Here is a 15,892-nt window from a genome sequence, read left to right on the forward strand (position 1 = left end):
TGAATGAATGAATATAATCCGGACTTTGTAGTTCACGTACATGTTCATGCGTTTCTGATACTACAAGGTGTGGAAAAACATTTCAGTTCATCAGGGAACACCCCCTCTCCACTTTCGAGCTTGAGCAAGAGCAATACTCCTTCTGTTGTGTGGCTTGAGAGTGTGCAATTAGAAAAGGTTCTAGAGCTTGAGTACGAGTTAGCTTTCAGCCTCAGGCTGTGACTGGTATTCCATCTCTAACCAGACACTTTCTATCTACTCGCCCTGGCCCTGCTACCTCTATACTGGGTGAGTGGATCAGTTTTTTTTTTTTTTGGCTCGACACTGTCAATCTTGCAAGGAACTCTACGGAAATTGCCAAGTTATTTTTTTCCCTCCCCTACGACTGACTGACGGAAAAGAGCCAATAACCCGGCAATTTCCTGTTGGTTCCGGCTCCACGGCGTACCTTTTTCTCACCTTCAGTTCGTCCCCCCGGATCCTCCCCTCCCCATCCACGTTTGCTTCAACGAGATCCAGCGCGTGCGAGCGGTCAGCGACTCAGCGTATCACGTTTTGCGTGCGCGCGGACTCGTCCCGTCCGGTCCGGCCGTACGAACAAGACCGCTGGCATATTCGGCGAATCGCCGGCCCGCCCGCCCGCCCGCCAGCCCGCTGTTGTCTTCTTGCGCGGCAGCTAGGGTATTTTGGTTGGACTAAGAGAAATCGAAGGTACGGTCATAGTTTGTATAGTTTTTAGATGAGAGTTATATGAGAGCGAGTTAAATATTAAAGTAATTTTTATTGACAATCGATACTTTAAACTTAAACCAAACACACTCCTAGATACCCAAACAAGCCAAAAAAAATGAGACGTGGCGGGGGCTCGGCTCCCTCGACGGCGCCTCGTCCGCGTCGCCGTTTCGCTTTGGTGCCATATAATATAAGCAGTTGCCCCGTCCCGTCCTCTTTGAGAGGCCCTCTCGCCTGAGTATTTGTCTAGGGCGCGTCCGTCCGCGATCGGCTTCCACTTCCTTCATGGGGGCTTGCTCGTTGGATTCGATGACACGTCCAGCACTCAACCGGCGGTCTACCCTCTACCGTCCTCGACCTCCATTATAAACATGAAATATACTTTTATTAAAATTGATCAGCAGCAGCTGGCGCCTGGGGGTCGTACCGGAAACTAGTCGTGAATAATGCAGGCCCATGAGCCGTAGCAGCGTGACCCTTACCATCGAATCTAGTCACCTTCATTACCGTCGATAAAATTCAAGTACTACTCCAGTATTATTTTATTTCGGGATGTTTAGGAATCTTTCGAACAGAAATATTGCGTCTTGACATCATAGACCGAACTTGGTTGGTTGGAATCACACACACGGCACCCAACACCTGGGCCGCTGTCAACAGGGGAAAGAGACGGCAAAAACTGTCTGTTGCTTTCGTCACTGCTGCCGAATACGAGCCTTAGTGATGTTTGAATGCACTGAACCAATAATTAGTGGACTAAAAATCACTAAAAATCATCAGTAGAATTAACTAGCTAATAAATACTTAACAAATCATTAGCTAATTTACTAAGAATAGCTAAACTATTTTTAGTGGCTAGCTCTAAATGCATTCAAACACCCCCAACGTCCTTAGCGTGATAGGGACAGATTGCATGTTAACTCAATGCTGTTTTAACCTTTTTATTATATACTCCCTCCGTTTCTTTTTATTTGTCGCTGGATAGTGTAATTTTGCACTATCCAGCGACAAATAAAAAGAAACGGAGGGAGTATGTTGGAACGGAGCAGCAGGTCGGTTCGCTGTCTAAGTAATTGTTTGTAAATATTTCACTTGGTTTGGTTGATACATGTTATTAAATTAATGATAAGTTGGTGGAGATCAGTGGATTGATGGTCCGTGTTACCTCATCCATATATGTATATATCGCGGCGACGATAGGCACGTAGTACCCGCGCGAGCTGCATCGGATCACGCATGTAAACTACTGCTTCTGGTAAGCTGATAAAGAGGGCATATGCGTGGCAACGTTACGTTACCTTCTAATAACGTCTGGTGTCGTCTATAGATGAGCATGCAGCCCAGAGCCCGGTAGCCCGGCACGCGGCCCGGTTTTTTGGCCCGGCCCAAGCACGGCCCGGCACGGCTGGATGCGTGCCCGGGCCGGCTCGGACCATTCCACCAAGCCGTGCCTGGGCTGGCGCCTGCCGGCTACGCCCGCCGGGCGGCACGGCCCGGCCCGCCTAAAAACGGCAGGCACGGACCGGCCCGGTCCTGGGAGCGGCCAGCGGCAGCGGGGCATAAGCCACTCACGGCTGCGCGGCTGGCCCCACTCTCCGCTCCGTCTCTCACTCTCTCGGTCTCTCCGCTGTCCGCTCGCTCGACTCTCTCCCTCTCGCGGTCTCGCTCGCCTCTCGCCCTCGACCTCTCCGTCGCTGCTCGCTCCGCCTGCTGCTCACCGCCTCACCGTCGGCCGTCGTCGTAGTCTCTGCCGGATCCGTTCCGTGCGGCGCCGCTCTCTAGGCTCCGGCTCTGCATCGGTGAAATCCCTAACCCTAATCACAAATCCCTAACCCTAAATCCCTAATCTCCGCTCTCCGGACTCCGGCTCTCCCTCCCGTCATCCCGCGTCATCGTCTCCGGCTCCGGGCTACGGCTTGGCAGATAAGTCCCTCTCCGGCTCTCTCTCTCTCCAGTCAGCCATCCCAATCCCTAACCCTAACCCTAATCTCCTCTTCTCCGGCTCTCCCTCTCGTGTCGTCCGTCGTCGTGCACTTTACCCTCGTCTCCGGCTCTGGGCTCCGGCTTGGCAGGTATGTCACTCACTCACTCTTCCTTAGTTCCTCACCACCAGTCAGCCATCTCAATCCCTAACCCTAAGCCTCGCTGCTTGCTTATGACTTTGGTAGGTCGCCGGGCGACTACGTGGTCGTGCTAGTGCCACCACTGCCGTCGAGGTACGGTACCGAGATAGAAGTCGGTTATGGATGACGACGACAACGGTCGGTACCCTAGAACCATCAACGAGGAGCTCGTTGAGTTAGGGCAGCTTCTCGATGACGTCGACGACATGGGAGATGCTGCTGCTGCCTTGTTTGGTGTCGATAGCACTCATCCCGGGCCAGTAAGTTGTCACACCCGGGTTTCGGGGCACCAAGACCCGGGCGCGAACATAATCACCAGGTGTGCTGGGACCAAGTCTCACACATATGATGATTAATGGCACAGGATCGAATGTCACATCTTTACTACATAACAGGAGTTCTGTACAAAATAAATAAATAATTACATTATAAGGAGACAACGGTCCAGCAACCCAAAGTTGACTGAGAGACGACGGCCTAGATCTCTCTCACGAACTCATCGCAGCATCCTCCATGCGCCTCATCCTGCGGTACCTGTTCTTGACCTGTGGGGGGTGTGAGACAGCAAGAGTGAGCTCACATACGTTCATCGCTCAACAAGTTGTGGGGAAAAATGTGCATGAACTCGCCAAAGGTGGGAGCTCACGTGAAGTGTAAGGCTTACCAAAGAGAATGGTTAGAGCTGAGCATTGCTTTTAAAGTTGGTCAAAATTTTATTAGCAATTACTAATTATAAGTAAATACCAAACCCAATTAAGTAGCAGAACAAAAGTAACAACATCACCTGCGATGCAATGCATATGACAAATTGAATTTAGTTCCATAATTTAATCATGTGAGTGTCCGAGCTGCTCATGACCGTGAGCACGGCTAGTATACCAGTTTTACACTCTGCAGAGGTTGCGCATCTTTACCCACAAGTCATGTTACCCATCTGCCAAGGGATCGCGACTTCCCATACACCTCTACCGAGGAGGCGAGGCAGGGTAACACTACGAGGCCTTTATAAAGTTCCACTAGCTTCAGAAAACCCGCTACAGTTTATAGGAAGCTCCAATGCAGGAATCCCTTGCAGGACCGCCATCGCAGCAAAATCCTCCCGAGGGCCTCCCTACACTGACCACTCCCCTACTGCCCTTGCCCCTTTCGGGTAAGGTAGTCTTCCACTAGCTTTCCTAATTAATCGGCCAAGGGCGTCCCATTAAACCCTTGTGGTAGCACTGTTTTCCCGGGTGGTTCTCCATGTTCCAATTAACATAATGATCTTATCATGAACAGTAAATAGCAACTGATAACAAAAGTATGAATAATATGTATCTCAATGCCCAAATCCACATATAGCACTAGCAAGTACTACCCAGAAAGTTTAGTGGTAAACAAGGCATAAAGATAGACAAACTAGGGTAACCTATTAGGTCCCATCAAATTAACCTATGCAGATCATTATGATTAATTAGAACATGAGTGGGTGAAAGAAGTGATCAAGGGCACAACTTGCCTGGCACTTGAGATTCCAGGTACCAACTTGCTTTTCGGGTGACACGTGTCCTCGCGCTAGTCGTAGCAATACAAACAGACATGGTATAGATAAAATTAACATCACACCAAACATAAGGACAAACTGCATGATAATGATCTACGCGATTCTACGAGATCGTGGGTTCGAGAACCGCTAAATTCGGAGTTACGGTTATGAAGTTATGGTTTTCCGAAGATCCACGTAGTTGAATATGGCATAGACTAAGTGCAACATTTTAACCTATATTTCATGACAAAACAAAGTTACCAGATATTAATAAATATTATTGTGAGACTAATTCAACTAGAATGGATCAAAACAGAGTTACGGTTATTGGGTTACGAATTTATGAAGTTATTTAGCACCTAGAATAGATTAGTTCAAATGAACAATTTTAATTCAAGTTCCATGGATAAACAATGGTACTAGGTGATAAACAATATTAATACAAAATTATTGCAACTGGAATGGGTCAATTCGGAGCTAAAATGGATTTTCTAGGAATTAAACAAGGTTCGGGAATTATTTTCACAATGAAAATCGTTTTCTAAATTGATTATTCTGATTTTCTAATCCTCTGTACTACGCGCACAAATAGCAGAGAGTTCAGGTGTCGTTTCATAAGAAACCAGGGCCCCATGGTAAATACTTTACACACCGAATGGGTAGCGGGTTGATTCGGGAAAAAGACAGGGTCTCTTTAGAAAGATTCCCAGGCCGAAGGGGTATCGGACGGGGTGAGCCGTCCGATCATGATCCGACCGCACAGATCAAAACAATCGTGCCTGAACCGGTATGCGAGCATGACCATCAGATCCAGATCTAAGGGTCCAAAACTAATGAAGGCCAACCTATCCGCACCCCTCCGATCTAGATCGGACAGTCCACGACGCCCGATGCCAAGAGGCCACCCAGATCTAATCGTGCGCGCCCACCATGGATCCAACGGCTGGCACGCCATCACCTTCCTCCAGCCGCGACCAAGCACAGCGGCGAACACCGCCGCGGCCATGTTCACGCCGGAGATGTTCCTACGGTGACTAGAGCGCATACCGAAAAGTCTTCTAAGCAAAATGCGAATAGGAGAACAAGGTTAAACGAGTGGGGTGCTTCATACCGTGAATTGATGCCCGGGTGATGTCGGCCACCGCACCAGGCGGAACCGTGGTGAAAGAGGAGCGCCGGTGAGCGATTACTCACGCGTAGACGGCACACCGAGCCCAATGACACAACATCCGCACTCCACACGAAGTGCCGAGGCCCCAGACCCATGCTCCGAAGACGATGCACCAACAGGGGCGGGAATCCTCGGTGGCGCCCTCTCATCTCTCTTCTCGATTTCTCTCTGCACATATACGCGGCACAGAGGCAACTCGCTTCGGCTTGGCGTATCCACAGAGGAGCGGCAGGGGTTATATAGGGGCGGCACGAGCCCGGGCTCAAGAATCACAAGGATCCGCAACAACCCCCGCCAGCGCAGGTCACGGAGCGGTAGCTGCACGCGGAATCTGTTAGAGGATAGGGACGAATCTGACTCCTGGGTCCCACACGGCAGTGGCAGCGGGGAGAGCGTGCGTGTGACGGCTGAATCGTAGGCCCCACCTACCAAAGTCACTGTGCGCGGTCTATGGTGGGTGGGCAAGAGCGTGGTGTCGCTGGCCAACAGGGCCCATGTGTCGGCGTGAGGGGGTGTTTGGCTGGGGGGCGCGTGCAGCGAGTGGAGAAAAGAAGATGGGCCACGCGGTAGAAGGAGAAGTGGGCCAGAAGCGGAAATGAGCCCACGCGCGAGTTTTCTATTTTCTTTCCTTTTTCTTTTTTTTTCCCTATTTTTCAATTCCAATTAGATTTTAAATTCAAACAAAGTTCTAATTTGCACACCAAAAATATATTTCAACATGAATGCAAGGTTCATGTATTATGTTTATTCATTTATTTATTACCTTACTTATTTATTTAGGCAATGTTTTCAATATGCAACACAAAATATTCATTTTATGAAATTATTTCAAATGTTTAGTCTATTAGAGGTTAATCCCAAAGCTTCATTACTTATTACTTATTCTATTTTATGAGTAAATACATGTTTATTATTATTATTATTTTACCAAATTTTAGGGCTCTACATAAGTGATGCGGCTGGCTCTAATGAACTTGATTCATTGACTTCTTCTAGCACTGGTAAACGTCGATCTGCTGTTTGGGATGACTTCACTGAAGTCACAGAAAACCGTAATGGTAAGAAGGTGCGCATTGCAGGTATTTGCAAATTTTGCAAAGCTAGGTTGAGTGCTAATTCTAATGCTGGCACTGGACATTTGCTTAGGCACCAGAAATCATGTAAAAAGAAGTCTGATCATGCTGCTATGGTTCAAACTAGACTTGCTTTGAACCCTGATGGGTCTTTTAGAAACTGGGAATATGATCCTCAAGTGGCTAGAACTGAGGTTTGTCGTTTGATTGCTAGACTTGATCTTCCTTTAGGGATAGCTGACACAGATGTTTGGGATGATTACATTCAGCATGCTCACAACCCTAGATATGTTAGAGTATCTAGGTTTACAACTGCTAGAGACTTGGTTACGTTATACAATGACAAATTAAAGAACTTAAAAGATGTTGTTTTTCCTACTGTGTCTTCTATTTGCTTGACTTCTGATATATGGTCTGGTAATGCCAAGGAAGACTACATTACTGTTGTTGCTCATTTTGTTAATGCTGATTGGGAGTTAAAGAAGTGTGTGATAGGCTTTAAATTGATCCAAGTGTCTCATAATGGTGTTAACATTGCTGAACGCATTGCTTGTGTGATTCAATACTTTGGCATGATTGATAAAGTGTTCTCTGTTACCTTAGATAATGCTTCTTCTAATTCAACTGCCATGCTCACATTGTCACCTATGCTTGCTGGTTATTTGGGTGCTGATGTTGATCCAACAGATACTAGTAACAAAACTTATAGTGTGCTTCATCAGCATTGTGCCTGTCACATTATTAACTTGATAGTGAAATGTGGCTTGAAAAGGCTTAAGGATTATTTAGATGTGTTTAGGACTGCTATTAATTTCTTAAACTCTTCTAACCAGAGAATTGGTTCATTTAGTAATTATTGCAAGGCAAAAGGTTGTAGACCTAGAAAATTTGGTTTAGACATGGATGTTAGATGGAATTCAACTTATCTTATGCTAAAACATCTCTTGCCATATAAGTCTGTGTTTTCTATGTTCATTAATACACACTATGGCTATCCTCTACTGAATGAACAACATTGGTATGTAGCTGAAAAGGTTTTGGAGTTCCTTGAGTTGTTTTATGAATCAACTGTTGTCTTGCCTGGTGTTTATTATCACACCAGTCCTTTGGTAATCCATCACATACTTGAATTTGCTAGCCACCTGCATGAACATGAACATGATACTAATCTAAGTGATGTTGTTGTTCCAATGAAAGCTAAGTTCATGAAGTACTGGAAGTCTATACCAATGTTATATTCCTTTGCATTTGTTCTAGACCCTAGAGCTAAAATGAGGGGTTTGTATAATGTTCTTGAACTGCTTTCTCAATCTAACAACTATAATTACAGTACTTATTTTGCTGATGTTAAGACTGAGTTGTATAAACTATATGCCAAGTATGAAACTAAGTTTGGTGCTACTAGGCCATCTAAAACCACACATCAATCAGGTATGACAGGTAAGAGAAAACAGGCTTGGGGTAAAATTTTTGGAGGAACAGGTGCTTCTAGATCCTCAAGTGCATCAGGTTCTTCAGGTAGTAGTGGACCTGGTGTGGGTATTTGTGAGCTAACTGTTTACCTTGACAGTGGCAATGTGGCTGTCTATGAGGATGATTTTGATATCTTAAATTGGTGGCATGAGCATAAACTACCCTATCCAATTCTTTCTATTATGGCTAGAGACATTATGTTTGTTCCTGCCTCTACTACTTCTTCGGAGTCTACTTTTAGTTTGTCTGGCAGGATTCTTGAGGATCGACGACGGCGCTTGAACTCAGAGACAATGGAGATGTTGGTGTGCATCAAAGATTGGAAGCTAGGCCAACAGCGGGCACAACATGTTGTGGTGGACAATGAATTAGAGGAGTCCTTCAAGGACCTCTGGCTAGATGAAGCTGCTGGTGCTACTGTTCCTGAATCCTGAATTCCTGATACTTTGTCTTGATCTGTTATTCACTCATTCTGTCCTGATACTTTGGCTTGATCTGTATTTTGTCCTCATACTTTGGCTTGTAAATTGTAATAACTTTGAACATTTGAATTATAAACTGAGCTGGCCGTACTCTTTTTTCCTTTCTAGGGTTTCTCACGAGGTGTTAGTTTTACCTAGAAAGGTTTTTAATGAGACGACATTGCACTAACAGCTCAAAATTTCTATATATTTTGTTGAACTGTGTTGAATTCAGTTGGATCTTTGTTTTCTAGTTAAACTATGATGAATTATGAGTTTTCTGGTACCGGGCTTCGGACTGGCCCGAACCACTTTTGGGTCCAGACTTTTCGGGCTGGCACGGCCCGAAAAACAGCCCGAAGGGCCGTGCCTGGGCCTCTGGCCAGGCACGCAGGACTGTGCAGGCCCGGCCCGGCCGGCCCGTGGGCCTGGTCGTGCCGTGCCTATTTGGGCCGTGCCTGGCATGGGCCCGGGCCGTGCCGGGCCGGGCGGCCTGTTTGCTATCTATAGTGTCGCCGCGAGGTGGATATGATCGAATTTGTGCACGGCAGGAGTCGAGTGCGCGCCGGACGCCGGGCCCGGGCTACCTGTACGGTGCGTGCCGGCCGCGGTCGCTTTCTGCTCGGCGCTTTCCGGCAGGTAAGGCTGTCCACTGTCTACTCTTCCATGGCTTTTAATTCGTTTCAGCGGCTCCTTATCAGCTTATCCACCCCCAAGCGCGAATGATGGTGTTTTGCTTTTCACGTGTGCTCGATGCGAAGTCGGCTATTGCGATGCTGGCCAACACAATCTCGGCAGCGCGCCTGTTCGTCCAGCCTACGACAAGCAATGCTCGTCCCACGTCGCTGTCGCTTTTGGCAAACAGGATCGTCGTTGCTGATAATAACTTCTCTTGTGTTTCAATTAGCCTTTCGGCTTATTTAGGTACGAATGCGTGAAAGCAACACGTGGGGGAAAGATAACTGATGGGAACTATTTTCCGACCAAAAGAAATAAAACATTTCTGATCAAATTAGAGCAGTAATTATCACACTTGAAATTAGTCTACTTTCAGTGGGGAGAGAAGAGAGCTTGTGCCCTGCCTGTGGCTTACCGAGTTACCTTGGTAGCCTGGAAAAAAGAGCCCTGCTGCAGGATGGTGTCAAACTGGGCAGCGGAGCGATCCGTGTCATGAAACCAGGAGGCATTGGAAGCAAAGGAATCTGAAGAGGAGACGGAAGCAGAGGCACAAGATAACTTTTACCTGTATTCAATGGCACACAAAACACTCATTTATGAAAAAGAAACAGCAAGTTATCTAATTGGATTGATCGATGACTGCAACATATAAATAGATGGCGGCCTTCAACTTAGGGCAAGGCTGATGCTACCTTGCTGGCCTGCTAGGAACAAAGCAAAACGCAATCAAAAACATCTCGTTCCAACACATTCTCATTGCATTGCAAGCATCACCGAAGCAACAGAATGATGGCAAATCATGCCTTATACAGCAACAAAGGAGACGTCCATAGTTGCAGAACACAAATTTCACGGCAAAAATATTGGCCGGATCAGAAGAGAAGCCTCGGAAGAATACAGGGTGTGTAGACACCGAACCACGCACTGGTTAACAATTAAGTGTGCCTATAACAGTCCCTCTCATGACGTGCCTCAGTTTTGCACTAGTTGAAGTCAGGCTTCTCCGGGTAAGTACAGCCCGGGCGCTGGATGATAACGTTTGCGGCATAGCAACCTGCCCTCACGCAGTCTTCAATGCCCTTGCCTAGAACCAACTGTGAGAGGAAGCCTCCAACGAAAGCATCACCTAGAAGCGAGATGGATTGATTATCAGGACCAGAAAATAAAATGTAAAGAAGTCTTAGTTCAAATCCAGTAGCTGGCCGTTCTTAAATTTAAGTTGCAGTACTAGTGTTGTAGAAGGCTTGTACCACACACTTTGCCCATTTATTGCAGGTTACCAGAACATACTGAGTAACAACATGACAATTGAGTATTTGAAATTAAGTAGACACAGAGAATAAGAAAGAGAGAGAGAGAGATTAGTTGATTGCACGTGTGGGGGGAAAAACATATCCTACGGCCTACATTCAGTTTTCATATAATGCTCTAATAGTTAACATTGTTGGAAGATTTCTTAGAGAACAAACCAACTAGTATTTGAGAAAGACGTCAGAAATAGAGAAACTCTTTTGAACCAAGAACATAAATTAATTCTGAACACTAAAGAAGTGTGTACCTGCGCCGTTGGTGTCAACAAGCTTCTCCTTGGGCAATAGGATCACAGGGAACGTTTTCACCTATTATCAGCATAATAATTAGTACATCATACTCAACAGCCTCTACAAAAACACTTAAGATGTCAGATATCAGTTCTTCATTCAAGCACAAAAGTTAAAACTACAGATGCAAAATCCTTGGACAAGCAAACAACCATTGTGCAATCAACTTAGTTTCCAAAGGGACATCAAAGATCCCAAGCGGAACCATAAGAGCAAAGAGTGTTTGTTACAGAAAGGGGTGGAAAAAGATTGTAAGAAAACATGTACAGAAGAAATTTATTATGTTTTGTTGCATGACCAACAGGCAAAAGCATGCATATTTGACAAAAAAATAGTGCAAAAAAATATTTGGTTGAATCTACCTTCTCAGCCTATGTCAAGTAATATTAGTTTAGCATCAAACTGATAAAAAGCATACCTTCCCATCCTCAGCAACAACCACTGGATCAGCACCTTGAGTAATCACAGCAATCCTCTTTTGCTTGCCTGAAGCCAAAGGAAGTTGAGAGATCTTCAAAGCAATCTCCTCAATATTCTCAGTCTACAATTTATCACAGGTAATTAATCAGCAACACAATCATCAAAGGAAAATTATAGGAGTAAAGAAGACTTAATCTGTAATCACCTCCCATCCTCTGACTTTGGCAAAGATCTTTGCCTCAGTTTCGTTGCCGAAGATGTAGTCAGCATACCTATATTTGTAATAAGTAGCAACCATATATTCAAAAAAATGATTTAGAATCCATAAAATGCATGGACAGCAAAGCACATAGTAGGTCGGGGTCCTTCATGTTTACAACAGAAGTATAACTAAGTCTGGAAGATTAGCATGTTGAATTCATAGGAAAATATCTTGACTGGGACAAGTGCTTTCATGTTTTTCACTGAGTTGCTATATGCAGCCTTGAATGAAATTTAAAACACTGAGCATCGTGTTACAGAATATAAGACTTACGGGAGGACCTTCTCTTGGGCATCACGGAAGAACTCACAAATGAAGGGAGCAGAGAGGTTCATCAGGAACACCTGAAAATAGCATGACCAATCAAACTAAAAGAACTTCAAAGGGTACTTTCATTATAATATGAATTTACCTTGTTATTTGCTGCAGCATGCTCAGCGACTAGCTGGATAGAATCAGGCGACACTGTAAGGAAAAATCCAGCAATGTAGATGTATTTTGCCTTTTCAACTGTCATCAAGAATATTATATTTGTCAGGTAAAGAAAACTATTGCATCTTAAGATAAATAGAGAGCAAATAAAGATAATCGATCAGTTAAGGCCAATAAAACATTGAGTCTAAATTTTTTGCTAACCTCAAATCAACTGTTTAAGTGTTTATGCAGATTATTTCACCCAACAAAAAATTGTAATGATTCATTTCTTGGTGCAACTCAAAAATACAGTACAAACCATCTACCATCTTCTCCACAAGTCCACAGAAAACAGATAAAAGTAAAGTAGCTGTGCCATTGCTAGAGTACTCCAAAGTAGTGTGTGTTGTTATGAAAGATTGTGCAGTATTGAGAAACTTTAGAACTTCAAACTAAACATACATAAATCCTCCCAGCAAACTAAAAAGAGTGGTTTAGCAAAAACAAAACAAGTGCTCAAAAGATATATTATACCTAGTGCCCAGTTCTCTGGTCTCTTTAGATGCTCAGATTTGTAACAGTTTGCCGCTGACAGATTTGCAATCAATGACCTGGTTACAGAAGGAAATAACTGATCATTGCAGAAGAAATTGTTGGCAATCAGAATTTTTTGTGAAATGGCATGATGCAAAAAAACGTGAATTCACTGACACAAAACAGATGATAGGACAGAATTTTATCTAACTAAAAAAGGACAGATTCAGTACCAAAGGCTTCCACATAAGTGGGGTCTTTTTTTGAAGTAAAGGCAGGAGCTCTGTCGCTCAATTAAGACAAAATAGAAATATGTACAAGAAGGTACCAAAGCCCAACGTGGAGCCAACATTGGACACACGAAGGGCAAACCCACCAACGTGACGTGGAAGAGCACACACTGCCATGAGTCATCGTTGCCAAGCATAACTACAAAGCAGCCAGCAGCTCCGACTTCCCATGGCAAACCCCAAACGATCCAAACGACAACAGCTTCCACATAAATGGGGCCTTGGAATGGATTAACCAACACAAGACTCCCCCCAAAAATGCAGAGAGACTGCTTCGAACTCGCGACCTATTGACTCAGTGGGACAGCTCTCACCACTGCATCAGGTCAGTCCTAACTACAAGAATTTAATATTAAAGTTGGGAAATGCTTTTGGGAAGAAGTATGGAACAGAGTCCAACACTTTCCTGAAAATTTATGCATTCGAGTATGTCATGGCAACTTGGCAAGGGACAGCAAAACAGCAAGAAAAGGTACAGTGCCTGATCTAGTTTTGACGTGGTAAGTAGCGATAGAATTAACAAGAGAAAACAACACAGGAAGTAGTTACCAACTTGTTTAGCATTATCTCCAAAGATAGAGAATGCAATTACCGTGCCAAAATTGTTCCAGAGGCAAAATTGTAAACCTCAACCTACACATGCTAGTGATGATGAAATCAAAGATGATCCTTAGCAACTTGAGCACTGAGCTTACAGAGAATCAAAGAGCATATAGAATGACATGAAAACACATTATCACATGCAAAAGACCTATTTAATAGTCACTAAACAGTGAACACAATGTAAAAACAACACTGACAGCAGATGTTATAAAACAAAACTGGTATTTAGACAACAAACCTTTCACCACCAACAACACATACAGCACATGTGCCAGTAGGAGCAGTCTCATCCTCGTAGTAATGAGCCTGAGTATGCGACGACATCAAGGCCATATGAGTGAATTAACCAATAAATTGCAACAAAACTGTCTAAAGTAACATGAAGACAATGAGATTAAAAACTAACAGTAACTCCTGCAGCTTGAGCGTTTTTCTTCATTTCCTCACCAAACTTGTCCTTTCCAATGCATCCCATGTAACTTGTTGCACCAGGAGTTTGAAGCATCCACTGAAAACAATGACATGTCATCAACAAATTGATGTAACTACAGAGGCAGTGAAGAGGGACCTGAAGGAGTGGAATATTGATAAAGAGCTCGCCGTGGATAGGAAGGGGTGGAAGTGTGCAATTCACGTGCCAGAACCTTGATTTATAGTTCCGCTTTTCCTCCTTAATCATTTGACCTTTTCTTGTGCCCATTTAGACCTTGCTGGTTCTTGTGGGTTTTATCTCTTTTATGTGTTCCCTCGTTTCGTCGTTTCCGGTTCTCCTTTGACTTTGTTTCCCCTGTTTTCTTTGGGGTTGAGCTCTGAGGTTTTCATACGGGGTTTCATCTCTAGCCTACCCCAACGTGCTTGGGACAAAAGGCTTTGTTGTTGTTGTTGTTGTTGTTGTTGTTGTTGTTGTTGTTGTTGTTGTTGTACAGTTTTGGTTGTTCGCATTTTAGTATATTATAAAGGCTGATTGGATGATGTAGTTTTAGAAAACTGTGGCATCATGAAACCGTGGTTTTATAATCCAAAGACATACAAAAAACCATGTTTTAGACAAAAGAGGTCAAGAAAGGAGTTTCTAGAACTCGAAAAAGACTACAGCTTTAACAAAACTATGGCTTTAGAAAACACAAAGCCACTTGTATCCAAACACCCAGAAGCTTTTGAAAACCAGAGTATTTTGCAAAAGTGTAGTATTTATCCGGTAGTCCAGAAATACTGTCTCCAAACGAGGCCTGAGAGCTTACTTGGGCAACCCTGATAGAGTTCTGGGTGGCTCCTGTGATAAGAATAAAAAGAATGAAGATACAAACCATCAGAGGAGTCACCAAGTTGTAACAATTCATGGACTGCAATACTGCATAAACATGTTATAAGAAACATTACCTCCGGCAATATATTCAACATTGCTCTTGCTAGCCAACTCGTCATACCTGTCAAAAAAACACACCTTATTATTAGATAAACAGCATGCAACAAGACACAGTATTGGAATGCAAATATGTCTTCTCAGTAAATTTAAATAGACAACAACTCAAAGTTCAGCAACAAAAAATACATGAAAAAATAATGACATATAAAGTAGCATCAGTGATACATATACTTACATAGGCAAGTGCTTCTCCTCAGCGAGAATAGCATTGTTCAGCTTGATGTCATACCTAAAACAGGGGTGAGAGAAGTATGTTAGTATCACATCATTATTACAACACCCAACTATTATACGAGTAGTAATAATCAAGCATCATGGCATGGCATTGAGGCCACCGCCTGTAGACCCCGCAAAAATTGGAGATCTAGAATGTTAAAGCATAAATTGGACGGGAAACAGTGATAGCTATGCATCAATGAACTGAAGCGCGGCGACAACGCCTGCGGATCGCTATGGTATTTCGTCAATTAAACAATTTCGGACCAGTGTCCGGTACTCCGGAACCCCATGCAGATGTCTGCCTTTCGCTGTACGTGCATGCATCTAAGATTAAGCTACAGCCTACAGGCAAAACGGCGTTTCCGTCACGGATCTGATGAGACTACATAGCAAAACCACCGAAAGCAACCAAAACACTACGACTAGGAGTAACTCAATTCCTATAAACAGATCAGACACGAGAGGGCGAGGGTACGACCGCTTACTTTGTCAGGAAGGCGTCATCGACGACGGCGGAGATGTCGAGGAGGGGGTTGCCCATCCCCAGGAGCACGCCCTCGGTCGCCGCCATTTCCTCTCTTCTCCCCTCCACACGAACGAAGCGGCGGCGCAGGTGACTGAGATCTGAGGCTTGTGTTTGAGGAGAGGGCGAGGGCTCGAGCTCGAGTGCGCTGGGTGTGAAGTACTGAAGTGGGGATTGGTGCGGGGTTTTAGTTGGGCTCGCCCGAACCCCGGATGGCCCACCTGTCACCCTCCTCGTGTTCCGCGGGGGTTGGTGGGCTTGCGGGCGTAACGAGATCCTTGCCCGCTGCTCGTACGCAGGTGATGCTACATGATTTCTCTGACATGTGGCCACGTACGCCTCGATTGGCTGGTTTGTGGTTCGG

At 44.7% G+C, this 15,892-nt stretch overlaps 1 protein-coding gene across 1 annotated transcript; it reads right to left on the reverse strand.

Moving 5' to 3' along the window:
* Positions 1–9,833: 9,833 nt before the first annotated feature.
* On the reverse strand, positions 9,834–15,892 carry LOC541999 (uncharacterized). The gene is made up of 13 exons (NM_001351770.1): positions 15,491–15,892; positions 14,962–15,015; positions 14,741–14,787; positions 14,602–14,633; positions 13,767–13,868; positions 13,599–13,666; positions 12,468–12,544; positions 11,932–12,029; positions 11,793–11,863; positions 11,463–11,529; positions 11,256–11,378; positions 10,795–10,855; positions 9,834–10,362 (listed from the first exon to the last, which is right to left on the reverse strand). Exons 1-13 carry the CDS (start codon positions 15,574–15,576, stop codon positions 10,220–10,222), a joined length of 1,029 nt encoding a protein of 342 aa, NP_001338699.1. The 5' UTR covers positions 15,577–15,892; the 3' UTR covers positions 9,834–10,219.

This window comes from Zea mays, chromosome 5 (genome assembly GCF_902167145.1).
Source record: "Zea mays cultivar B73 chromosome 5, Zm-B73-REFERENCE-NAM-5.0, whole genome shotgun sequence".
NCBI classification, from domain to species: Eukaryota; Viridiplantae; Streptophyta; class Magnoliopsida; order Poales; family Poaceae; genus Zea; species Zea mays.

Excerpts from the sequence above, each read along its gene's own strand:
- LOC541999 (NM_001351770.1), bottom strand. The coding sequence starts at position 15,576 with ATGGCGGCGACCGAGGGCGTGCTCCTGGGGATGGGCAACCCCCTCCTC. Across the intron at positions 14,788-14,961 it reads GAGGAGAAGCACTTGCCTAT|GTATGACGAGTTGGCTAGCA; the intron begins GTAAGTATATGT and ends TTTTTTTGACAG. Across the intron at positions 10,856-11,255 it reads TTGTTGCTGAGGATGGGAAG|GTGAAAACGTTCCCTGTGAT; the intron begins GTATGCTTTTTA and ends TGCTGATAATAG.